The sequence below is a fragment of the Larus michahellis genome, chromosome 3 (assembly GCF_964199755.1).
Source record: "Larus michahellis chromosome 3, bLarMic1.1, whole genome shotgun sequence".
Classification (NCBI taxonomy): domain Eukaryota; kingdom Metazoa; phylum Chordata; class Aves; order Charadriiformes; family Laridae; genus Larus; species Larus michahellis.
Window position 1 is genome coordinate 37,596,260 of NC_133898.1, and position 22,202 is coordinate 37,618,461.

At 39.5% G+C, this 22,202-nt stretch overlaps 1 protein-coding gene across 6 annotated transcripts in view; it reads right to left on the reverse strand.

The window, feature by feature from the left end:
* The window catches only part of DAAM2 (dishevelled associated activator of morphogenesis 2), a 212,829-nt gene that overhangs the window by 76,856 nt on the left and 113,771 nt on the right, over positions 1 to 22,202 (reverse strand). For all 6 annotated transcript variants that reach the window (XM_074579706.1, XM_074579704.1, XM_074579705.1 and 3 more), the window contains one exon: positions 4,487 to 4,561. In XM_074579706.1, the coding sequence (XP_074435807.1) occupies positions 4,487 to 4,561 (75 nt within the window). The remainder of the gene's footprint in view (positions 1 to 4,486; positions 4,562 to 22,202) is intronic.

A 22,202-nucleotide genomic window follows, 5' to 3' on the forward strand; every position in this document is an offset into this window, starting at 1 on the left:
TTTATTAAAAGCACAGATTAATTCCCACATCTTATCCTAGTGGCTAATCATTTCTCTAAATGACTGGGAAAGAAACTACGGGACCATAATGACAGTATGTGTGAGAAAGAGAGAGGAAAAAAAAGAAAAAAAAAAAGAATAAAAGGGCATGGACTAGCATCAGCAATATACTGTGTGATGGACCTAGTTTTACTTAACAGTCTCATATAAATGAAATGAAAAAAACAAAGGAAGCAAATGGAATAAATAGAGAAAAACCAACTGGATGTTCTGATTTCTCATTATAGTCCAAGCTCTTTCTTTAGATCTTGTCTAAAATCATAACTAACAAAGTGTTATCATTATTGAAATCACTTCCAGTTTATAAACAAATACAAGTAAAATTAAAATAAAAATTTGATTAAAAAATACTGTATTGCATGCCTCCTATGACATACCTGGCCAATACTACTTTAAAACATTTCTTCAAAGAAACAAGTCAGTTGAAATTCAAGATGCACCACATCTCTAACTACATTAAGGCTGAACTAAGAGAATAAACTATGAATCATAAACTATGAATAGATATTCATTTTAAAAATTGAGCTTTTAAGCAAATAAATTTAAAGTAACATAGATGTCACCTAACCCAGATGGAGGAGCTATCATCCACCTGCTAAATTCTGCTGAAAGATACATAATTTTAATGTCCTGTGAAGCTGCTCTGCCCTGAACAAATGCTTTCTCAAAAGGAAAGGAAAAGGGCCTGGTTACAGCTGTATTTATTAATCTTGACCCCTGCCTCATACTCTCAACCAAGCCATCTCTCCAGAAAAGCTGGATCTGCAACTACTGTTCACCTGAAAGTCTCTCAGTGGGAATGCATGCTCAGCCAAGCTCATAAAAGCAACACAGTGCCGTCAGAAGTTTTCCTCCCAGTAAAGTGAGGTCTCTGTTTATTTGTGCTGCCAAGCAGACAGTATCATGGGGTGAGGAGGGCAGAAGGAGCACACAGAGGTTTCTTTACATGTGATATTAACAGGGCAGCTGCTACATTTTTAAGAAAAGAAGTTTTGTGCGTTGATGAATCAGCAGAAGATGACAATGACCTCGATAGTGGAAATGGTCTCTGATTGTGGGTGTGCAACCTACGCACAAACACCAGTATCATTTATAGCATGTAGACATCAGAAGACTGGACAAATTTGGAGGCTCCTCTTTCTAAATTAGACATCATTAGCAGATGTCCCTTTCTTTGAAGGACTGGTCTAGAAGATACTCTACCAATGATCTACTTGGCCTCTACAGATCTACAGACTCTTCCTTTCAGTGAGGTCACCTGAAGGATGGGACAGTCCCTCCACAGGAATTGCACACTACGGACTAGTATCGAGATCTAGTTTTACTGTTATATGCTCTTGTGAGAATTGAGTTTTAAAACTATTGAATTCTAAAACATCACAGCACCAGAAACAATTGTGGGAACAGAACTGTGCCTAAAACGTGTGGCTTTTTGAACTGGATCAGGAATCTGTGACCTAAAGTGCTTCCTAACATAGTGGTCTAAGGTTACAAGTAGGGAATGTCAAACACGTCAGGAATCACCACATTGCTCTCAAGCATAATCTGTGAGGGGCACATACGATGGGTAACAGTGCGGCGGGTCTTCTCAGAAAGTGATCCTTGAGTAAAGGGGCCTTGGCCTGCTGAAATGCACAAAAAGGTGCTTAATGATATCAGCAGGGTAAAGGTGCCATTTCCATTTCATCAGCAGGTAGGGAGAACTTTTTTGCCAAGCTAATATATGAAAAAGAACTTCTTAATTAAACAAAAGGACATAGAAAAAGATGTGAAAGCCACATGTAAAAAGATTCTTATGCAGTTAATTCACAGGAGATGCAAAGATTAAATTTTATTAAAAAAAGGTGACTTAAGGCATTTTAAACTAACACTTCTGTGATTATTGCTACCATTTCAACTTCTTGCATTATTCTAATTAAAATATTGCAATACCTGATAGTGCCCAAGAGACGCAAACTGAAATAGACTAGACAGTGTCAGGAAGCAACATGAAACATGTTTTTCTTTCACCACTTCTGAGCCAGCTCCACTTGGATGCAGTTTAAAAAAAATAATTAAAAAAACCCTAGCACTAAATTTAGGACTGAAATTATAAGGGACCCAAAATAACCGTTTGGAAGCTAGGAATCTCAGAGGTCTAAATAATAATGAATAGAACATGTCTTTTAAAGTGTGTTGGAGCTGGTTCTCAGCTGGATTACTCCAGTTTTCCGCTGATACAATTCCTGTGAAATCAAGTCAACGAAGTTTCACCTGCCTAAAAGGGAAGCAACTAAGTGGTAAATCAGAAGCAGGGGTTTTAACCTCAGTGTGTCTTCTTAACACTTCAAGTGTAAGAGTAAATCATGAGGCTTGAAGCCAAATAAAAGGTTATCAATCATTCAGTGCTGAGGCATGCAAACAACATTACGGGGCTGGTGTTTATTGGTGCTCTTAAAACATGTTTAAAATTAGAAACATAGGCCAAAATATAGTCTCATACCATGGAACTGCTCCAGATTTACAATAGTGGCGTGTACATATTCACTCCAGGTTTACATCAAGATCATTTAAAGACTAATCCAAAAGTCACTGAAATCAATGGAAAAAACTTCCAGTGGATTCAAGAGGCCTTGGATCAAATCCTACCAGAAGTATTTGGCTTAGTGACATTGCAAGGTTTCATACTCATTTTTTTTCCTTAATGGCCCTTGTAGAGCAAATTTGTTCAGTCAGGAAATCAAGCACGGTACCATGCCAGTCACAAAAGCTCAACCTCTTTTCTCTAAACAAGTCCATATTCTGTTCCATTACTCTGCCCCAAGAATATCTGGCATGAAGGAAGGTGATCATTCTGGTTATTCATGACTCACAGTAGAAAGCAGCTTTTCTTTTATTCTCTTAGAGTGAGTTATAACAATGTGTAAATCTTGATTTTTTTTTTTTTTACTGAACAAGACAGATTTCACTGTGAGAAATGCACCAGTATTGACACATTTAGCATCCATTAAGGCATTACTTTTATGAAATTATTTTATAGCTCATAATCATGATACAAAAGGCATAGAGAAACCTTTAGAAATCAAACATAAAAACATAAGTAAACAAATAAGGTGTGCTACCTAAGATGCTAGGAACAGAATTCCACCATCACTTCTGCACAACTGCCAAAAAAGAGCTGAATAGACATTGCACATAAATAACTGGAGGCAAAATTTGGCTACAAAAATCAGTAAAAGGATATAATTTCAAAATATAAGATCTAGCATATAAAAGATCAGTGGACACTATGTGCAGGTGTCCTGCTTCTGCTGGTAACCAGTTCTACTGGATGCTTCAGAGGAAGACATATTATCACCCTGGTTTGAGCCCAAACCATGACAATTATACAGCTATTGAACAAGGACAATTAGAGAAAATTTTCCTCAAATATCTTGTTGGTTTGTGTCTGATGTCTAAGGTGTTACAGCTTTATGTACCTCTATTTATCTGCTCTTAGATAAGAGTATCTTACATAAACAACTACCCTTTCTTTAATTCTTCTACTAGACTAATAACCCCAGTGTTATTTCATAGATTAGTTAGAAATCAATTTGAAACTACACAACAAAACTTTACCTAGTTTTCAAATAGTTGCTTTTCTGAATCATCAAATAATTATCTTGTTCTTCTGTTCTGAAGGGATAAATAGGGCCCCAGTTCCCTCTTGTCCACAAGATAATACTCACTTACAGGCTGCACTCAAGATTCCTCCTGAAGAACCAAATTATTTCACCTCTACTTGGCCCAAACGGCACACAGGTCTCCAAAAATGCTAACTGCAGTTAAAAGTATAGTTTTGGAAAAAGGTGCTTTCAATTGTTACAGTTTCAGACTGTCTAGCCCTGCCAAGACACAAGCATGAGTGTGTGCATGTGCTGAAAGCTAGCTTTACATTAACATTCCTCAAAATTTCCAAAATAGGGGTCATAGCTGAACTACCTTTGTGCTCCAACAGTCTACTATAGTTTAAAGCCATCTTAATTGTACAGGAATTCCAAAAAGGCCCACAGCCATTTTTGTGCCTTCTTTCCAGGACCAGTCAATGAGCAGAGACCAAAGGATCAGGGCCACACCTTGGGATAGGCTTCACAGCTGGCATGTAAATAATTTTAAACCATCAATCTCATTACTCCATCTCTGAATTTTCATTGCAGAATCCAATTTAATTGCCTTCAGTGCTCATTATTGTAGAAATAAAAACTGGAAATGCTTACGGTGCTTTCAAATCTATTCTTCTGCTAGAGCAGGGTTCTTTCTTAATACACAAACTCTTTTTCTTTCAGAAGTCCTATTTTAAATCAGACATGCACTTGGGCTAACATTCCTCTCCTGTGGGGAATTCTCCCTAAAGAAACACACCTCTGTGGTAGGAAATCTTCCCTGCTTTGCAGGAGAGGTAACTTACTGCTGCCATGGAATTGATGCGGTCAATGTAGTAATCTGGCCAGCTGGTAGCAAGCTTATTAGGATCTTCTTGTTCCTGAAACAGAAAGTTAAACAAGCTTAGACAAGGAGCCTTTACAGGATGAAATACCACTGTAGAACCACCTGGGATTCTTCACTGCGCTGTTCTTTATGTATAATGCACATGGATGTGCTTTATAGCATTTATTACAAACATTTCTGAAAGTGTAACGTTAGCACTATCACCATGGTGTGTCAGATAAAAAGAATCCCCTTCAGCTAAGGTCATTGAACACAGAATAATAAAGTTTGATCAAGACACAGTTATCTTTGGCATCTAAGCAGCAAATCTCAGTCCCTTAAACATACTATGTTTCCAAGTAGAAGGACAGCCCATTTACAGATAACAGGTTTACATTTTGTAGCTTCATATTGTCAGATCTTATAAATTATTTTGCCTCTCTACTGCTAGAGCAATGTTGGGATTCACCAACAAAGGCATTTAACATCTGCTAGGAAAAAAAAAAAAAGTCAAGTCAAGGAACCTAAAAAGAAGCCAAAAGACTGCCTCATTTTGATGTGATAAATCAAAAATTGGTTTAGACTAGGTGTTAGGAAACACTTCTTTATTGAGAGGGTGGTCAAACACAAGAACAGGCTTCCTAGAGAGGTGGACGATGCCTCAACCCTGTCAGTGTTTAAGAGGCATTTGAACAATGCCCTTAATAACATGCTTTAACTTTTGGTCAGCCCAGAAATGGTCAGGCAGACGGACTAAATGATCATTGTAGGTCCCTTCCAACTGGAATATAATATTCTATTCTATTCTATTCTAAAAAAGTTAAGCACAACCTCAGAACATCCAAACGAACAGAAGAGCGTCCCCTCAATTACAGTAGGAGCAGTATTAATCCTTCTATAATCCCAAATAATTCACTTCACCAGACTAAGCTCAACCAAGTTTAACTTCTAAAGGAAGATCCAACCCTACTCAGAATCAATTCTTTCTTGTTCCTTGGCTGCTCAGTGGAAATGAGATTTCATTGTAATGTGTCTATTTCTGTATAGGTGTAACAGTCACCGGCAAAATGAGGATTCGTTTCTAGGATTCTAATCTCCCATTATAAACTACAAATAACTCATATTAAGACTCATAGTATATCATAAGAAACTGAACCACTTGACTCATCTTAAGGATGTTCAAAGGTGGATGAAGACTGTGTGTATCTCACCAGTTGTCTATGTATGAATGCTTACTCATCCTAGAAAAGATACTCTGGAAGATATACAGAACAATATTAAACGTGTAGGTCTATCAGAATACCTCAGCTATTCCAGAATTTAGAAATCAGAGATGAGAAATATCTCTACATGCTCCCTGCTGAGCCACATTCAGAAAACACCTTGCTACCTGACAAGTTCCTGCCAGGCTACATACCAACACATGGCAACAATTCTGCACAAATCAAAATCTTCATATTTAGCATTAAAAACAAAATCACAACTGAGACTTGGATCTTTCCTTCCCCTCTCTTCGTTCCACTGGTCTTTCAACATGTAAACTAAATAATCATGATACTGACAAATCAGCTTTGTTCCCATCTAGCAAAGGACTGCAGTACAGACACATCCTAGACAGATCACAACTCTTTATTCAGCCCTTGCATCCAACTGAAAAATTAGGAAGAGCACAAGATTTAAACAAAGCATCATGTAGTAGACTACCACTGTATGAAAAGTACGAGATGCTGGCGAAGTGGCAAGAGATACCAATTACATCCACAGTTGCTATGCACCCACCACCTCATGATAATAAATGTAACAATTAAGAACAAGGTGACCTTTCTCAAATTAAGTGGCAAGTTCTGCTGATTTTCCTTTCTGGCCACAATCAGCAGGAATGTGATGGACCCAAATCCATGTCAAATGGCACATTACAGAAATATGCAACTCCCTACCAATAGCCAGTTGGAATTGTCACACCACATGTCATCAGTAGACTGCTTTTTGCTGCCCCTTTTCTGCGAATGTGGCATTCATAACCTTGACAAGAGTTTCACACTTGGCAAACCTTAACCTCCTGTGAAAAAGTCAATACATGACCTTGATGATGGAAAAATAAATTAAAACATACCATAGATAAATACAGCATTATTTTTATAAGATAACCTTATCATCCCCAAAGAGAATAATAGAGATGGGGAGCTAATCCAGAGGTAATGAAGTAAGGTCATTCTGCAAGGAACCAGGTTGAGCCACCAATCCAAAGTGCAAGGTGTGCTCATATGTCCTTCTGACATTTTTCTCTGCGTAAAATTATAGAAGCCCAAGTGACAGCTATAATTGTTTGCAGAGTACAGGTGACAAGAACATTGTTAGAACAGTGCATACCTATGTTCCCTATACTTCTGCCTCCATTCTGAACTCCAAGTAAAGAAACAAACACACGTAAATTAAGAACTGCCTGGATCCAGCTTTATATCCCCAAATAAGTTACAATATTTTTTCTCCTTAAAATTCTTAAGGAAAAAAAATAAATTATAAATGCTGGAATGCCGCAACCAACCTTTCTAGATGTCTAGTTTAGACATGCAGGCCGAAGAGCATCAGGATAGATAAACTAAAAAAATCAGAATTCTGAATAATTTCCTATCTGAACACAAACCATTACAAATTTCAATCAGAACCAAGGATAAGAAGACTCTGATGCCCTAAAGTATATCTGTATAGGAGGTTAGCTTGGCAAATGAGATAAGGTCCTCGGTATATGCTGCTTTTGACCATTCTCCATCCACTACAAATTGGTCTGAACTCCGAGTCTGTACATCTTATGTTTTGGTTTTGTTTTTAATTAGAACTGGGAGAAAACTGTTTTCAGTGGAACACAGCAAGTGTAAGCTTTTCTCCTGACTGAAGCTGTACTTTGCTGAGGTTAAAAAAGTTCTAGCAGATACTCCACTATGCAATCCCCACTTTCTGAAGTTGTTTTGGCCCAGAAGCATATTAAGCAGAAAAGTCCATCTAATTTCAGTGGTCCTCCACACTCCCTGTTCAGACCAGACTGTTGTGGCTGTCAACGTGTGTTTTACTTCAGTAAAATAAATGTGATTATGTGCTTAAAACCTGGCACTCTATTTCCATTATGAAGCCCCAGAAAGCTACCTATATTTAGTATGAAAATATAGATTTTTATCCAGCCACATGAAATCATTAGGTGGCACAGTGTTATTTATAGAAATCACAGGCAACATTTTTCAAAAGAGAGACAAGTTCACACCTGTAGCATCAGAGACATTGGGGAAAAAAAAACCAAAACCATTTCATTGCCTAAATTAGAATCATAGAATGGTTCAGGTTAGAAGGGACCTTAAAGATCATCTAGTTCTAACCCACCTGCCATGGGCAGGGACACCTCCCACTAGACCAGGCTGCTCAAAGCCCCATCCAACCTGGCCTTGGTCACTTCCAGGGATGGGGCATCCACAGCTTCCCTGGGCAACCTGTTCCAGTGCCGCACCACCCTCACAGTAAAGAATTTCTTCCTAATATCTAATTTAAATCTCCCCTCTTTCAGTTTAAAACTGTTACCCCTCATCCTATCACTACACTCCCTGACAAAGAGTCCCTCCCCATCTTCTCTGTAGGCCCCCTTCAGGTACTAGAAGGCTGCTATAAGGTCTCCCTGGAGCCTTCTCTTCTCCAGGCTGAGTTCTGCCCATGGTAAGAAATTGCTGTACCCTGTTTCCTCTCAGAGAGGGGAAGATATGTCAAAAATAGAAAGCAATTCAGGGTGAGGGTGGCGGGGGGGGGAGAGGGCAACAGCAGGGTGCTAAGGTTTTTTTGTATGCTTTGATTTTAGTGTCTCCAGGGGTTTGACCCTCAAATAAAACCTCAGAGAAAACCACAAGGCAACTTGATGATAATAGCAAAACGCTTCCTTTGCTCCAGGAGACACAGAGCAGGGGGGGGAAAAAAAAAAAAAAAAAAAAAAGAGAAAAAAAAAAGCCAAACCCAAAAATGAGGCCTTAATATACAAAGCCACATAGGTATCAAAAGCTGGAAACAATAACCCATCTGTATAAGGGAAAACATTAGCTGAAGGAATCTATTAAAGCAAAGCCTTCTTTTAGCTCCTTGAATAGTGTAAATATTACATTAAAAAACAGACGTCAGCTTGTGGACTTTATAAGGGGCCATATCATTCTTCACTGGAGTAACAACTATGTAACTGCTGTGAAAACAGGATCTTGATACTATACAAGCCTACAATATAGCCAAGGTATTATATAGGCTTTGACACTAATTTGGACAGGCTCCATGCCTTGGTGGGAAGTGGAACTTATGACTTCATCCCAAATAGGACTTAATGGAGTTCTGCAAATATTTGGACCATCTGAACCAATCAAAATGAAACAAAATAAAATACAAGCACTGTGCGCAGAGCTCAGCTGATCCTTAGAGCCTTTTTGTGAATCCTGGAAGACCTGATCCATTGGGCAAGCTGTTCTCTAGAGAGCAGAGACCTTCCGTGGATACCATGCCAGTGGGACACGCATTTGCAATACAAGGACTGCCATAATAGGCATAATCAAGATTTATAGACCAGTGCCTTTGTTGAAAAACCTTCTACAAAGACGTACCAAACACTAGTGTTACAGAAATCACGTGGAAATGCCAGTTATTCATGGCTGAGTGGATCATGAAAATGAAAGACACTGTTTATATGGTGGGTGATTCTTTCAAGATGGTTTCAGTTTTGAAAGAAACAGCACAGGGAAAGCCTGAACAGTAACTGCCTGCATCGAAGCTCTTTTGTGGCGAGCACTGGGTTTCAGTTTCCAGTGATGACACATTGGTATTTAACTCTGTACCAAACGGACCCCAGACAATGTTGAGCAGTTCTCTAGAGTGTGTCCTGAAAATCCAAGCATGTCAAAGCATTAACAAATACATCCGCAAAATAAGCAACTTTACAAGGGTTCTGTCCTGCAGATGGAGACCGGGAGACATATATGGTGACGTGACAATAAAAACTCATCCAGGAAATCATTGACAGAGTTAGAATGACTTCCTTCTCAAACCCGTCTCTTCAGAACTGCACGCAGCTGATCTGACTGCTTTGCACTGCTCAGAACAGAAAGGGAACAAGCCACGTACCCGACTGTTGCAAAATGTGGGTTTAAAATCTTTCTTGGGCAAGGGACCGTGGTGCCATTCATTGAGCTCCTCTCTATATCAATAAAAACAGCGTGCAAACATAGATGAAGAATATGAAATGAGGCTACTGTAATGTAAATTCCTGTTCCAGCTTGTTCACTGTATAGTGTTCGGACACCGCATGGCTCAGGCTTATACTTGCGTCACAAAGAATTGCATTTTCTTGCAAAAGCGACATTAAGGTTAGTGTGGTTCCTCTTCTCAAAAGCCTGCACGCATCATTCTAGTACCTCACAGAGGTGAAAGACAGCTTATTTTACCTGGTATGAAGGGTCAGCATCATCACATACTGTTCAGAAAATATAAATCTTGGAGTTGAAGTCATTACAAGAAACTAATACCTTTTAAGAAAAAGTTAAATATGTTATTTGTTATACTGAGTAAGTCCCTGTAGCTATTTTTTTTGTATTTCCCATTAAACGGCAATGGGAATTGGGATCCTGATTACAAATAACTGGGGACTTTTCAGTGATTTATTTTTTTTTAATGCCAGTTCACCGAAACTTTAACTTTTAACATGACTTAGATTAATTGAGATGAAAGCTTTGCTGGTTAAAGATTCCCTGCTTCTGGATGAAGCCCTCCCGCACTCTTCAGAAGAGCAGCTTAGCTGGTAAAACATTCGTGTGAGATGTGCAGGATTCAGACTCGTGTCTGTGTGCTGTTTCAAAGTGAGGTGCACGACCCTTGCTCTGCACACAAATATTCTGGCCGCTATAAAGAAGGTGGGGTTTTTGTTTGCTTGGAGCATGGAAGATGGTTGGCACTCGTGCTGTATTTCCCACAAGTGCTACTCTTCTCCCTTCAGATACTTTTAAAAAAGACTCAGCTTATCACAACGTCTGCTCTTAATGCTGAATACAATACAATCTTGTAACACCTTACACTCTACACTGTCAAAGGTCCTTAAAGAAATTCACATATTAGGTTTTCCAGTCTCTCTTTCAGTGAGATCAGCAGAAACAGAGAAAATGGGATGCAGACAATTACACAGTTCCCAGTTACGCAGGAAATCTGTAGCACAGCCAAGAATCAATCCACACTGAAGTTGTACTGCACTCTCATCCAAATCACTGTTCCCCCCATTCTCCATGACCGACTTACTGACTTTTCTTCACTTCAAGGAGAAATTCAGCTTTCAAAGAAACATTTACCTGTTCATTAACACACTGTCCATCCTATTGGCTACGTCTCAGTTCAGAGCAGCCAAAGCTGCATAAATAAAAAGCCCTTTCATTAAAAGACACAAAACGTGTTTGATCTGCTGTGGGATGAAATACTAATTCAGAATTGCAGCTAAAATACATCTAAGCTTTTCAGACAGTTTACGCCTCCAAAAAGCCAACCATGTCCCAAGAGATGCTAATTTTGAAACAGGACAGACCATAGGACTCAGCCATTCACTAGACAGATGTGGTCACTACTCCATTTCTCAGACTCCATAACTAGCATTTACACAAATATTCTCAGGGTTTGGGGGAGGGAGCTATATTCAAGCCTTTTAAGCACAATTTATCCAGAGTGAGAAAAACAAACATTACTTCTCTCCCTGGAATTAAGCTATTGATGTGCGGATAATAATCCTTCTGCAACAAAAGCAGTCTACTGTATAACTTATTGAAAGGGAATATTCATTAATTACCAGCTGGAGCATACAACCGAGGAGTTCTAGTTGCCTCTAATAAAGGTCAGGTATAGCCATACATGCTTCCAGTTCACTGGATAATGACACGGGAACATTTTACCTAACAGACCACAGGGTTTTTTTCTTTCTTCCTTTTTTTAATTTTTTTTGCTCATTTAGCCTGATCTCTGTCCCGCTGCCACTAACTTGATAGACCTAATAATGACCTCCGATGCTGGTTACTAACCAGCCTTTCAAAGGAAGAATCAAAGGCTTCATATTATTATTTATATCACAAAATTTCTTATACTGCCAAACTGTGGAACTCACTGCCACAAAACGTAATAAAGTCTAAAAGCATCAAGTGAAAAAGGGATACATTTATGAAGGATGAGGACTCCTTCTTAGAAATCTTTTCAAAATACTAAGAGAAGCTTCAACGCTGCTGAAATTCATCAGCCTTTAGAAACTGAAATGGGACTACCAGTCATTTCTGAAAGATGGTTTGCCCTACCACAGGCTGAAAAACTTTCGAATAAAGTTAAATACATGCTTTGTTTTGAACTGCTTATTCCATCCATCACTTTTTTGGCTTCCCAAGCACCCATAGATATAGCAACTCTAGAAGCTGCACATTGTATACACACGATACATTATTTCCAACCTAATCCAACACTCAAAACCACTTCAAATTAATTATTTCTAATTGGTATCAGTCTAATGGAGATGAAGGCCATGCTTTTATTTCTTATCTTCCAGAAAATATGCCAGATCCATTGCATTTACACACATAGATACATAGTTTCTCACTGAAAGTGGACTGGAATGCCATACCTGGCAGGCAGAAAGGCTGTTGGTACAGTGCTATGAGCTGAGATAAGAATTATTTTTTTTCTGAAACCTCAGAAGTCTCAACCACTGATTTTAATGAAATGTACATTTGTAGTGTTTAAGATTAAGTTTTAAAGTAACCACGTCTGGCAGAAGACTTACTATAGATTACTGATGGAGAGAATCCCATTTTAAGGAACTTTAAATTGTAGCAAGGTTGCACAGTATACTTTTGGTTTTAAGAACCTTTCTTCTCTTTCCTCTTCTGTTGGCTTCTTATCATTCTCCTCAATACAGACAGGCATATACTTGCTGCCAGCACTGACTGCATCAGCCTCCTCTTGTCATTTACAGATCGTACAAACACGCTTGTCCCTCTTCAAACATATTTAGCCCTCCTGTAGGATGGGGATTCCACCATCACCAGGCATTAATTTATGGATATAGTGCAGTGACCAAGAGGACAACTTGCCCTATACTTACAGAACTACTAAAATGTACAGCTGAAGTCACACTGAATTATCCGTCACCTTCAGCCCTCAGGACAACGCTTACTTGCCAAATTTAAGTCTACTGGTATTATGCATGGTTCCTCCCCTGAATGTTTTACCGTTGTCATGGAAGTCGGTCTCCTGTTGGATATGTTCTTTTGACTCCGTTACTCCCTAAAGATCATTCTGCCCTATTAGCTAAAGTCCATACTCATGTTTAAAACTTCTTATATGCTCTACTTTTCACAAGCCCCAAGTCAATCAACTGATATTTTGCAGTTGATAAGCATATTATCTAAATAATAAGCTGTCAAATAAGGCAATTCATGAATTCCCTGCACTTAACAATGAAGAAGTTCTCAGGAGCCTCCCTTCCCTCAGCCCATTCTGTATACTTCTTTTGGAGGTGAAGGGATATGTCCACTGTGGAGGATCCTACCGGTCAGGAGGTCAGTTCATGACCATTCTACTCAGCAGCTCTTCAGGAGAAGACAAAACATTTCTCATAGTCACAGTGTGCCCTCCAGCTGTGTAGCTGTGGACTTGGATTATACTCCTGAACCACAGCTCTGTTCCCACAAACCTGTGGCAAGTTTGAGGTTAGGGTCAAGGTTCTGCAGTAATTCCTGTGGCAGGTGAAGCCAACAATCTGTCACTATCCCAACAAATCCTAAACAACAGCGGGACATACTCTATTGTTTCATTAACATCCAAGCTCCGCATTGTCCCTACTACTTTTTACTCTGCATTACGTAAAAGTATTGTGTGTACATTTCCATTCTAACAGTAACGCTGTTTAGCTTACAGTCAACATGCTGTGGATACACAAATGGACTTTTTCCTCACCCATCCAGTTTACCTTGTTCCCCTTCTAACAGCAACGTTTTCAGCTGTATCCCTGCCCCACTAGTATTTATGTCATTTGGACCGTCTCCTTCCACACTTCCTTTCCTCCTCCTCCTGGCATTCTTTACGCAATCTGAAAAGCCACAGAAGAGCCCAGCCTGCGTAACTGAGCCTCCTGTCTGCCACATGCCTGCACTGAAAGTTTATCTTTTTGTCCTACTCTGTTTATCTCTGACAAGCAACCACTTACAGTATTTTCTAAATAAAATGAAGTCACCTACCATTCCTAATGTTGATTATGTAATCACTCTGTGTGTTGCTTGATGATGGGAAATAAATGTCACTAACCGTGCTCAAAGACACATGGAATTACCTACGACACACCTACATAGAGCCAGCACAGCTACCCACGACAAGTTCTTCTGGGCGCACACACAGAATTTATTAATGCCAGACTCTAAAAGGTTTCTCTTCACTGTCCTCAACGTGTCCACTCGCTGTTTTTCTAGTGACACTGCTGTTTGCTCCAGCTCACTTCTGCTCTGGGCCCTTTACTCATAGTGATGACAGCTGGATGGTCAAAGCAGCCACGTATGTTCTATTTGTCTCCCTCATTTAACCCTAGTCATATTAAAAAAAAAACAACAGTAAAGTTAGGAGCTGTTGGACAAGTGAACAAAGGGAATAAATACAGACTGAGAGGCCCGTGGCTTTTAAGTTGCTAACACAATATTGAGTGTATCATTCAGTTGCTTTGTCTGTCTCCCCCTTTTCCATAAGCTCAGGTTAAACTGTTTCCTTTCTCCCAGCTGTCATGTCTCTCGCCTATTACATCTGCAAAATGTTTGAGATGCCAAGTGCCTTTCAACAGATGACTGAATATTATGGAAGACAATGTGATTTTCACCTCAATTCAGATGCGCAGCTGAAACTGTCACATCTGACTGTAATGGAAACTAAACAATTCTCCAGAACAGTAGAAAGAAATTTCTTTCTTTTTCTTCATGGTTATCACTAGATCCTGGCAATAATTCGTTACTGTGCCTGTTTCTAAACTTTTCACTGAAAAGAATTCAGCAACTCTTCCCGCTCGGTATTCACTGGCTTTTGAAAGGCTGGTGAGCATTCAGTGACATTCAGAATACAGAGAAAAGTGAGCCCTGGTTTGTGCTAAATCTGCTTTGCATGTATCAGGGAAATATGCTGGTCGTTTACATATTCTTTGCTCTTGCTTATCCACCTAAGACTAATCTGAACGGTGAGAACCGCATTGTACGCAGTATATATTATTATTATTGCATACCATCAGCAGGACTGACTCATACTTGGATCGTGAAGACCCAGAACTTTTACAAGAGGACAGACAAGGACACAGCATAATGGCAGCCACTAAATCACACAATCAGCATTTACACATACTTCCCATGCAGCAGAAGTGGATTGCTCACCATTATTTTTGTTCTTAAGTACAGTAAATTACACCATTTTAGTAGGATGACAGCTGGATAAATGTTTTCTCCTTTTTTTTTTTTTCTTTTTTTTTTTCCCATGGTAAGGTCAAATCTGCTCCCACTGAGCTCTCCCAAACTCCCACAGAATGCAAGCCAAATGCGAAACACAGGATCAGGCATGATGATGACAATTTTCCAACTATCACTGTATAACCTCAGGACTATTTGGGGCCTGATTTTTGAGAAGTGTTGAGTGCTAACTTCAACTGGAGCACTAGTTGCATACCTGAAAAATGCAGAATTACAAGATGGACACCCAAATTCTACATAATCAGAATATCTATAGCAAATATCATGGCAAGTTTATGGCGTTTATGTCTTCAGCAGTCTGAACGAAAGAGCTGGGAAGGCATTTGCTAAGCAACAGCTAGCCTTTCTTGTTGGGAGAGAGAACGAGGGAGAGGGAGGAAGAAACTAAAAATATTCCATGCTGTTCCCATGGGGGGGTGGGGAAGAGAAGACTTTTCGGTTATACATAAATAAATATATAATTTCAAGGCTCTGACCCAAAATAACCTCTTACACCAAGATAAATAAATGAGCCTGTAACTGTTAGCATTGCAGCATGGAAAACATAAACCAAGTAAAATGAACAATTTGGAAAAACTTCTTATCTCCTCTTATGTCTGCTACAATGTGGTCTTTCAGGTATCATGATTCCAAGCTATAACAACGGTGTAGTAGCTGAATTGTGCAAGCATTTTTGCCTCCTTGACACCAAATTCATCGTTTAAACCACTACAACAATGCCTCCAAGAAAATAAATGTATTTTTAAGAGGAGTCTCTCACATCATTAAGCCTACTATATTGTTTCTCAAAGTAACGACTTTGGGGCACCTGCTATAGAAAGGAAAATATCAAGGAAAAAAACCATGAAGTCACAATTACAGGAAGTTAATGATAAACCATACAAAATGGCCAATAGTTTTTCTCAGCTATGCTGACCTACAGAAGGAATAATGGAGTCAACATCAACAAGTTTATACTTATGTGAGATGACAAAAAAGCCTAAATTCATTATTTGGAACTATAAAAGAATGAGATGGTGTCATACAAATCTCAAGTTTCATTCTTCCAGCAAGAACACATTCTCTGTGTTAAATGACGTAGAAGGAAATGTATATCGTTTTAGGCTTCCTTTTACACTGTATTAACCATGTTGCCCAAATTTGGGAACTGTTACTTCAGCCTACCACACACATTAACAGGTGCCATTAACCAAACAGCTCTTTCACACTTAAAAGATCCAAGAACACCACTAATCAGGAAATCTGTGCATTTGCTGCGTTAGTGACACTCTTGCTGCATTTTGTTGTTTCCCTTTATGTCCTGTGCTTGTCATAGGTCGGAATTTCTGAATTTACTGCTCTAGAGCCTTCTTGCATTTCTAATAATGTAATTTCTGAAGCCATGTGCCTGTCTTCCATACCTAGACTAAAGATTCTGGAATGACCCAATGTCAGCATCAAGCTAACAAATCATCCCAAACATCTGAGCATGAAGTCATTCTGCTAACAGAAAAAGGAACAGATGCTGGTGGGAAAAAAGCAAGTTAACTCCACAATTGCTGGCATTTTCCAAACATCCAGTTGAAGGAATGCCGCGGTTTGCAAAGGGCAACATCCTCCCACTGTGACTTACCAGTGTTATGAGATTTCCACTGAGCCATAGGCTAACTGAAAGCAAGACTATTTTCAGGGAATTCATTTGAGAAATTCCACATTTCAGACTGTTTCACCAGCAGTCTCCTGAGCTAAGGAAGTCATGCAGTCACTCAGACCAAAAGCAACCATGGATTCCAGGCACTGAGAGGGAACCAAATAACACCTTCTGCTACAGCCTATTTCAAGGAGTTGGTGTCATAGCAATAATACAGGAGACAGTAGGTTGCAAAGAGCCTTACTGTTGTCCCTTTTCTTTACAGGGCCACACGTCTGCTTTCCTAGTTTGATTTATGGTGGGTCAGTTTAGAGAATCACAAAACAATTTAGGATGGAAGGAGCCTCAGGCAGAAGGGACCTGCTCAAAGGAGAGCTAATTTCAAAGTTAGGCCAGGTCGTTGAGGTCATTGTCAAGGTTTGAGTACTGAGTTAAATTAAAATGTTGACTGAAGAGCCGAACTCCTGCCACAAACTTCTAAAGCATTAGTAGGAAAAGAAACAATTTTCTGATGCACCGAAGACTTCAGATAAAGTCTAATTCTTCAGCTTCAATGTGTCTTTGGGTGGGCTTTGCCCTGTGGTCATCAGATATTCTCTTCATTTAGCCAGCAATACAAGTCTCACACAGCTTCTTCAGCCTCCTACTGTCTACCAATTGCTTTTGCTTTTAGGCTATTGCATGCACGATGAGGGTTACTGTGCATTTTTCAGACTTCCCAGGGGAAGAGACAGTAGAAGCACTCACCCACACACCCAGCCATACGGCCCCTAAACACTTCATGCAAAGCTGGGAGAAAAAAGTCTCATGAAGTCACATCCAAGCCTCATCAAACTGGGACTCCTTACAAATGGCTTCTTAGAATACTGCAGCAAATCATCTTGTGTGTTCATGTCTGCTGCTCCCAGATACAGCATGTGGAATAACAACTCTAAAGAAGGGAACTTAAAGGAACACATTAAATGCTCCTTATAGCTATAAATCCATAACAAAACAGTTTAATATTCCAAATCAATAACAGACTCTTAAGAGTATTTCAAAGAGGAAAAAGTACTGCAAGAAGATAGAATTGAAAACAATACAACTTCAAACCACCCACTTCATTTATTATGAGACAACCACGTGCTTGGCACTCTTCATACAGAAAGGATGAACCCCAAAGGGCTTTCATAGCTCAGATCAGACAATACAAAACCAAAAACCCACACTCAGACAACACAATGGTGTGATCTTCATCTGGTGTATTGTATCACTAAATAAGACCAGATGAAGATCCATTTTCTCTCTTCTTTAGGGAATATCTATCTTCCTCTGAATATCTCCATGTATATCTCCTACTTTAAAGTAGGAACCTGAAGATACGAACACTTTCCTACATCATGAATTGCAGAACTCCTATCTAAATACAACAGATGTAACGCAGCCTCCTGCTCTTAGAGCCTCCATATGAAGCCTCAAATGCAAAGAAAAGACCTCAGGGTTTTGGAAGAAAAGCCCTGCCAGTTCACTTTAGCTGAGAATTAACTGCCTTTCCACCCTAACCAAGCTGAAATTACACTTCACAGTGCAAAAAACACAGAACAGAGCCAGCCAAGAACAAACAGTAGATGCAGGAACTTTCACTCACTTCTTCAAGTTTTCCCCAAAATTAAGCAGGACTCCAGGTTTCATATTTGCGTCCATCTTCTGCTTCATCCCTGGTAGGCTAAGGCAATTTTATCAAAAGCTACAAAATCAGCTTAGATTCCTCCAGCAGATTTCATAATTTTAATACACACACACACATATATATATGAATTTATATTAATTCATATATATATGAATTAATTTTTATATTTATAGTTTTAACAGGAGGATGAATCCAAGGTATAGGGTAAATTGCACCCTCTAGAAACTGGAAGTGTAGCTGGGTTTCAAGCAGGGTTTATAGCAGTAATACAGCCAGGTTTTGGATCGGAAATTTTGCTTACAGCTCTGTGAGTCTGAAGGCAGGCGTGGGCACGGGGGTGGAGGACAGAAGTATCTTACTCTATATCCAGCTGCACAATATCAAGGTATACTTTTTATGGTGAGATTTTGCTGACAATGCAAACCTCAAGGGCAAAGCTCAAAGAGAAACTCTCAAACAAAGAAAAAAAAACCAGAACCTGACATGTAGACATTATCTTCATTAATGTTAGACAGCCAGCATGGGACCAAAGTGGGAGTTTGTGAAACTGAGCTGCAAATGGTATAAAAAGACTGCAGTAAAACTACTAAAAGTTGACGTCTGACTAAGGCTAGATTCCCCAGGGCATTCTGAAGCATAATGCAGCCCTCACGTTAGGAAAGAACACAAGGTGATGCAGCAGTGACTGCTGCTTCTTTGTGGGAGAGATGTAAACCTTCTCTAGAAGGGCACGTGAGGCACACTGCACCTGGTCTGCAGCTTCACTGGTTTCTGCACTGACCTGCACCCTCAGTCCAAAGGACCTGGACTCCTCAGTGATTGTGTAATGCACAAAAGTGCCTTCCACTCCACCCTTTCTGCTCCTTGCAGTGAGCTCTCCCCAGTCTGGAGACTTCACCACAAAATCCATTCCTACAAGAATACCTTAGAAGACAGATAGCTGCAGCAAGGAAAAAGAATGAAGATTTTTAAGCCGGAAAAGGAAAGAGAGAGGAAAAAGGGCGGGAGGGTCTGGAAAGAGAGGAAAAAGGGAGGGGGGAAAAAGAGAAGACGGGAGGAGAAGAGAGAGAAAAGGGGGGAAAAGAGGGAAAAGAGCAGGGGGGGAAAGGGGGGGGGGGGGGGGGGGGACGAAAAAGAGGAGAGGGGGGAAGAGAGGAAAAAGTGTGGGGGGGGGAAAGGAACGCTGTATGCAGCCAAGGCATGTTTATATAGTGCAAGGAAAAGGTGTGAGAGGATGGCATGGCCAGAAGATTGCCACAAAGTTTCCTAACTTAGCTACTCTTTCTTTCAGGTAGAGAGAAACATACTTACATAAACATAATAAAGATATATTCTTTGAAATTATACAACAATTTAGATCAAAAGACTTTTAGAACCAAGGAGTTTCCTGACTCCTGTCCTCATATTCAGTTTAGTAGGTTTTTTTATTCATCAAGTAGGTGAAAAATATAATAGACAAATATTAAAAAAAAATAATTGCAGGGTATGGAATCATAAGCAAATTCTCTTTTCTGCAACTGGCTGTTACAGTGTATGGTTCAGATAAATTTTCTTCAGAGTTTTTAAAGCCTATTTTGCTATTGTGGAGAAGTCTTTCTCTAGATCCGTTTCCCATAATAGAAGAAAAATAATCAATTTAAGGATGTACTGTCTTTTCAGATGCCATAAATGCCTCTTTCTAGAAAGTTGCAGTGTACTCATTATTGCTTCACTACTTGAGTTTGAATAATCTCACTTGAGTACGCAAAGCACAATCAATTTAAAGCAGACATTCTAGGCTACAACTAAAATCAGAAGACTATAAAATAACCCCAAAATACCTAGGAGAGATCAACATAGTTATTAGGATTGAGGTTTTTGTCCATTTCGTTTGTTGGTTTTGAGAGAAGCTGTACAATATAGCTAGTCCAGGTTAACTATAATTTGGAAAGAGATTTGCTATGAATTTTTCCCTCAAAGAAATACAGAAGTAAAACTCCTGACTTGTGTAACTCTGCAAAATGTGTGTGCTTCCTGCTAAAATCTGCTCAACTGAAGGTTTACAAATTAGTCTCTGGAGGCAGGAAAGGCCATAAAAAGAAAACGACTTGCTTTCCAATGGTAATATGTCTACGAATTTGTAGGATGTACAGAAGGCAACAAGCTATTGCCTGCACAATGAGGCCTCGTTCTTAGAAACACAGACTGCATCCAAAGCAATGTGTGCTGAAGCAGTGCAATACCTGCATTTTCTACCCTTTTTAGGATTCAAATATGATCTCATTTACAGGTGAAGTAATTGTCCTGACAACTTTTTCTTTTTATATCATGATTTGATCAGTATTTAATGAGATTATGTACGTTAGTACCTGTTCCTGGAAAAAAACCCCACACTGAGTAACAGCAGTTTTCTAAACCTTGACATCAGAAATTTACAAATAAATACGCCTGAAACCATGGTCTAATGCTTCATCTAATTCCTGCAAAACACATAACTAGTAGGAAATCTAGACATAATTTTACAGGAAGGAGTTAGAAGTACAGAAGTGGGTTATATATGTAAGTCTGAATTTCAGCTGATTGTGAGACATGAAGATTATCCTAAACAAAACCAGAATAAAGTACCTGAACTGGGGGAGGATATCATCATTTGCATTCTGTCTACATATAGCTTTACTTTTAACTCAATATGGTATCAGGGAAGTTCATACTACTGAGAAAGAGGCAATATAAAACATGTAGTGCTGGTGTTTTCAGTAGAGGGTCAGAGAGCCATCAGAAGTGACTGATTAATGATTCTTCTGATGCAAATTAAGACAACTGCATCTCTCATTGTCCACTCTGTACTCATTAATGGCAAGGTAGAGGACAGCTGAGACTGAGAACACATTAACTTTTTCCAATAGAGCAACCTTAATTCCTTGCGAAAAGCTACTCCACAAATGAGAGTGAAGCATTCACTATAGCTGCTATCTGAAGCCACTCCTTTAGATCAAATCATTGGTGATTTGTTTTTAGTACTAATGGTTTCAGATATGAACATAAAATGGCCAAAAATGACCAACGCAAGCATGGCTGTAGAATACTGTGTCACTGCTCCTCTGTAGATATCACCCACAATCATGAAATTTCAATCCAGAACTGAATCTCCTTTGAGTACCAGGGAATGTTGATTGGCAAGCTGTGCCCCTGGCTTGCATGCCCTCTAACTTTAAATGCACACACATATATGTCTTCCCCCATTTCTTCAGAAAGGCTTGGTATAAGAAACAGGTGGAATGAGTTTTTTGATAAAATAGTGATTTTCTGCTACTTTCTGCTATGGGGAACAAGTGCCAGAGAAGATTATAGCCAAAGTCTAACTGCCAAGATAAATGGACAGTGTGCCTACAACAATGACTGACCTTCATTTTGGCAAGTGACATTTGTTTACTTAAGACAGTCCACTAATCTCACCACCTTTGCAGCAAATCAGGAAGCTCTGACCTTCCGTTACTTTTAGACAAGAAAAGTCATCTGAGATTAATGATTATGAACAGTTGCCTCAACTTGGACTTCTTGACCTTCTAGTTCATGGTGTTTTCACTTGCCGCGTTACAAAGCGTGGAGCCCTCGCTTCCCAGAAAACTCAAAGAACCCAACATATGCAAGACAGGGCTCTCTGGGGGCTTGTCCTGGATGGCTGACAGCATTCTGCCAAGTGAGGAATTAGGCCCTATGTGGCTAAAATTAGGTAACAAGTTCTTCAGGGAAAAGACAGCCTTCGTCTAAAGGGAAGCCTACAACAAGCTTCTCTGTCACTGTAAAACAGTGATGATAGGTGGATTACGCAGTAGGCTAAAGAGAGAGAGAGATGTCATCACTGATATCTGGCTGCCTGGGAGGGAAA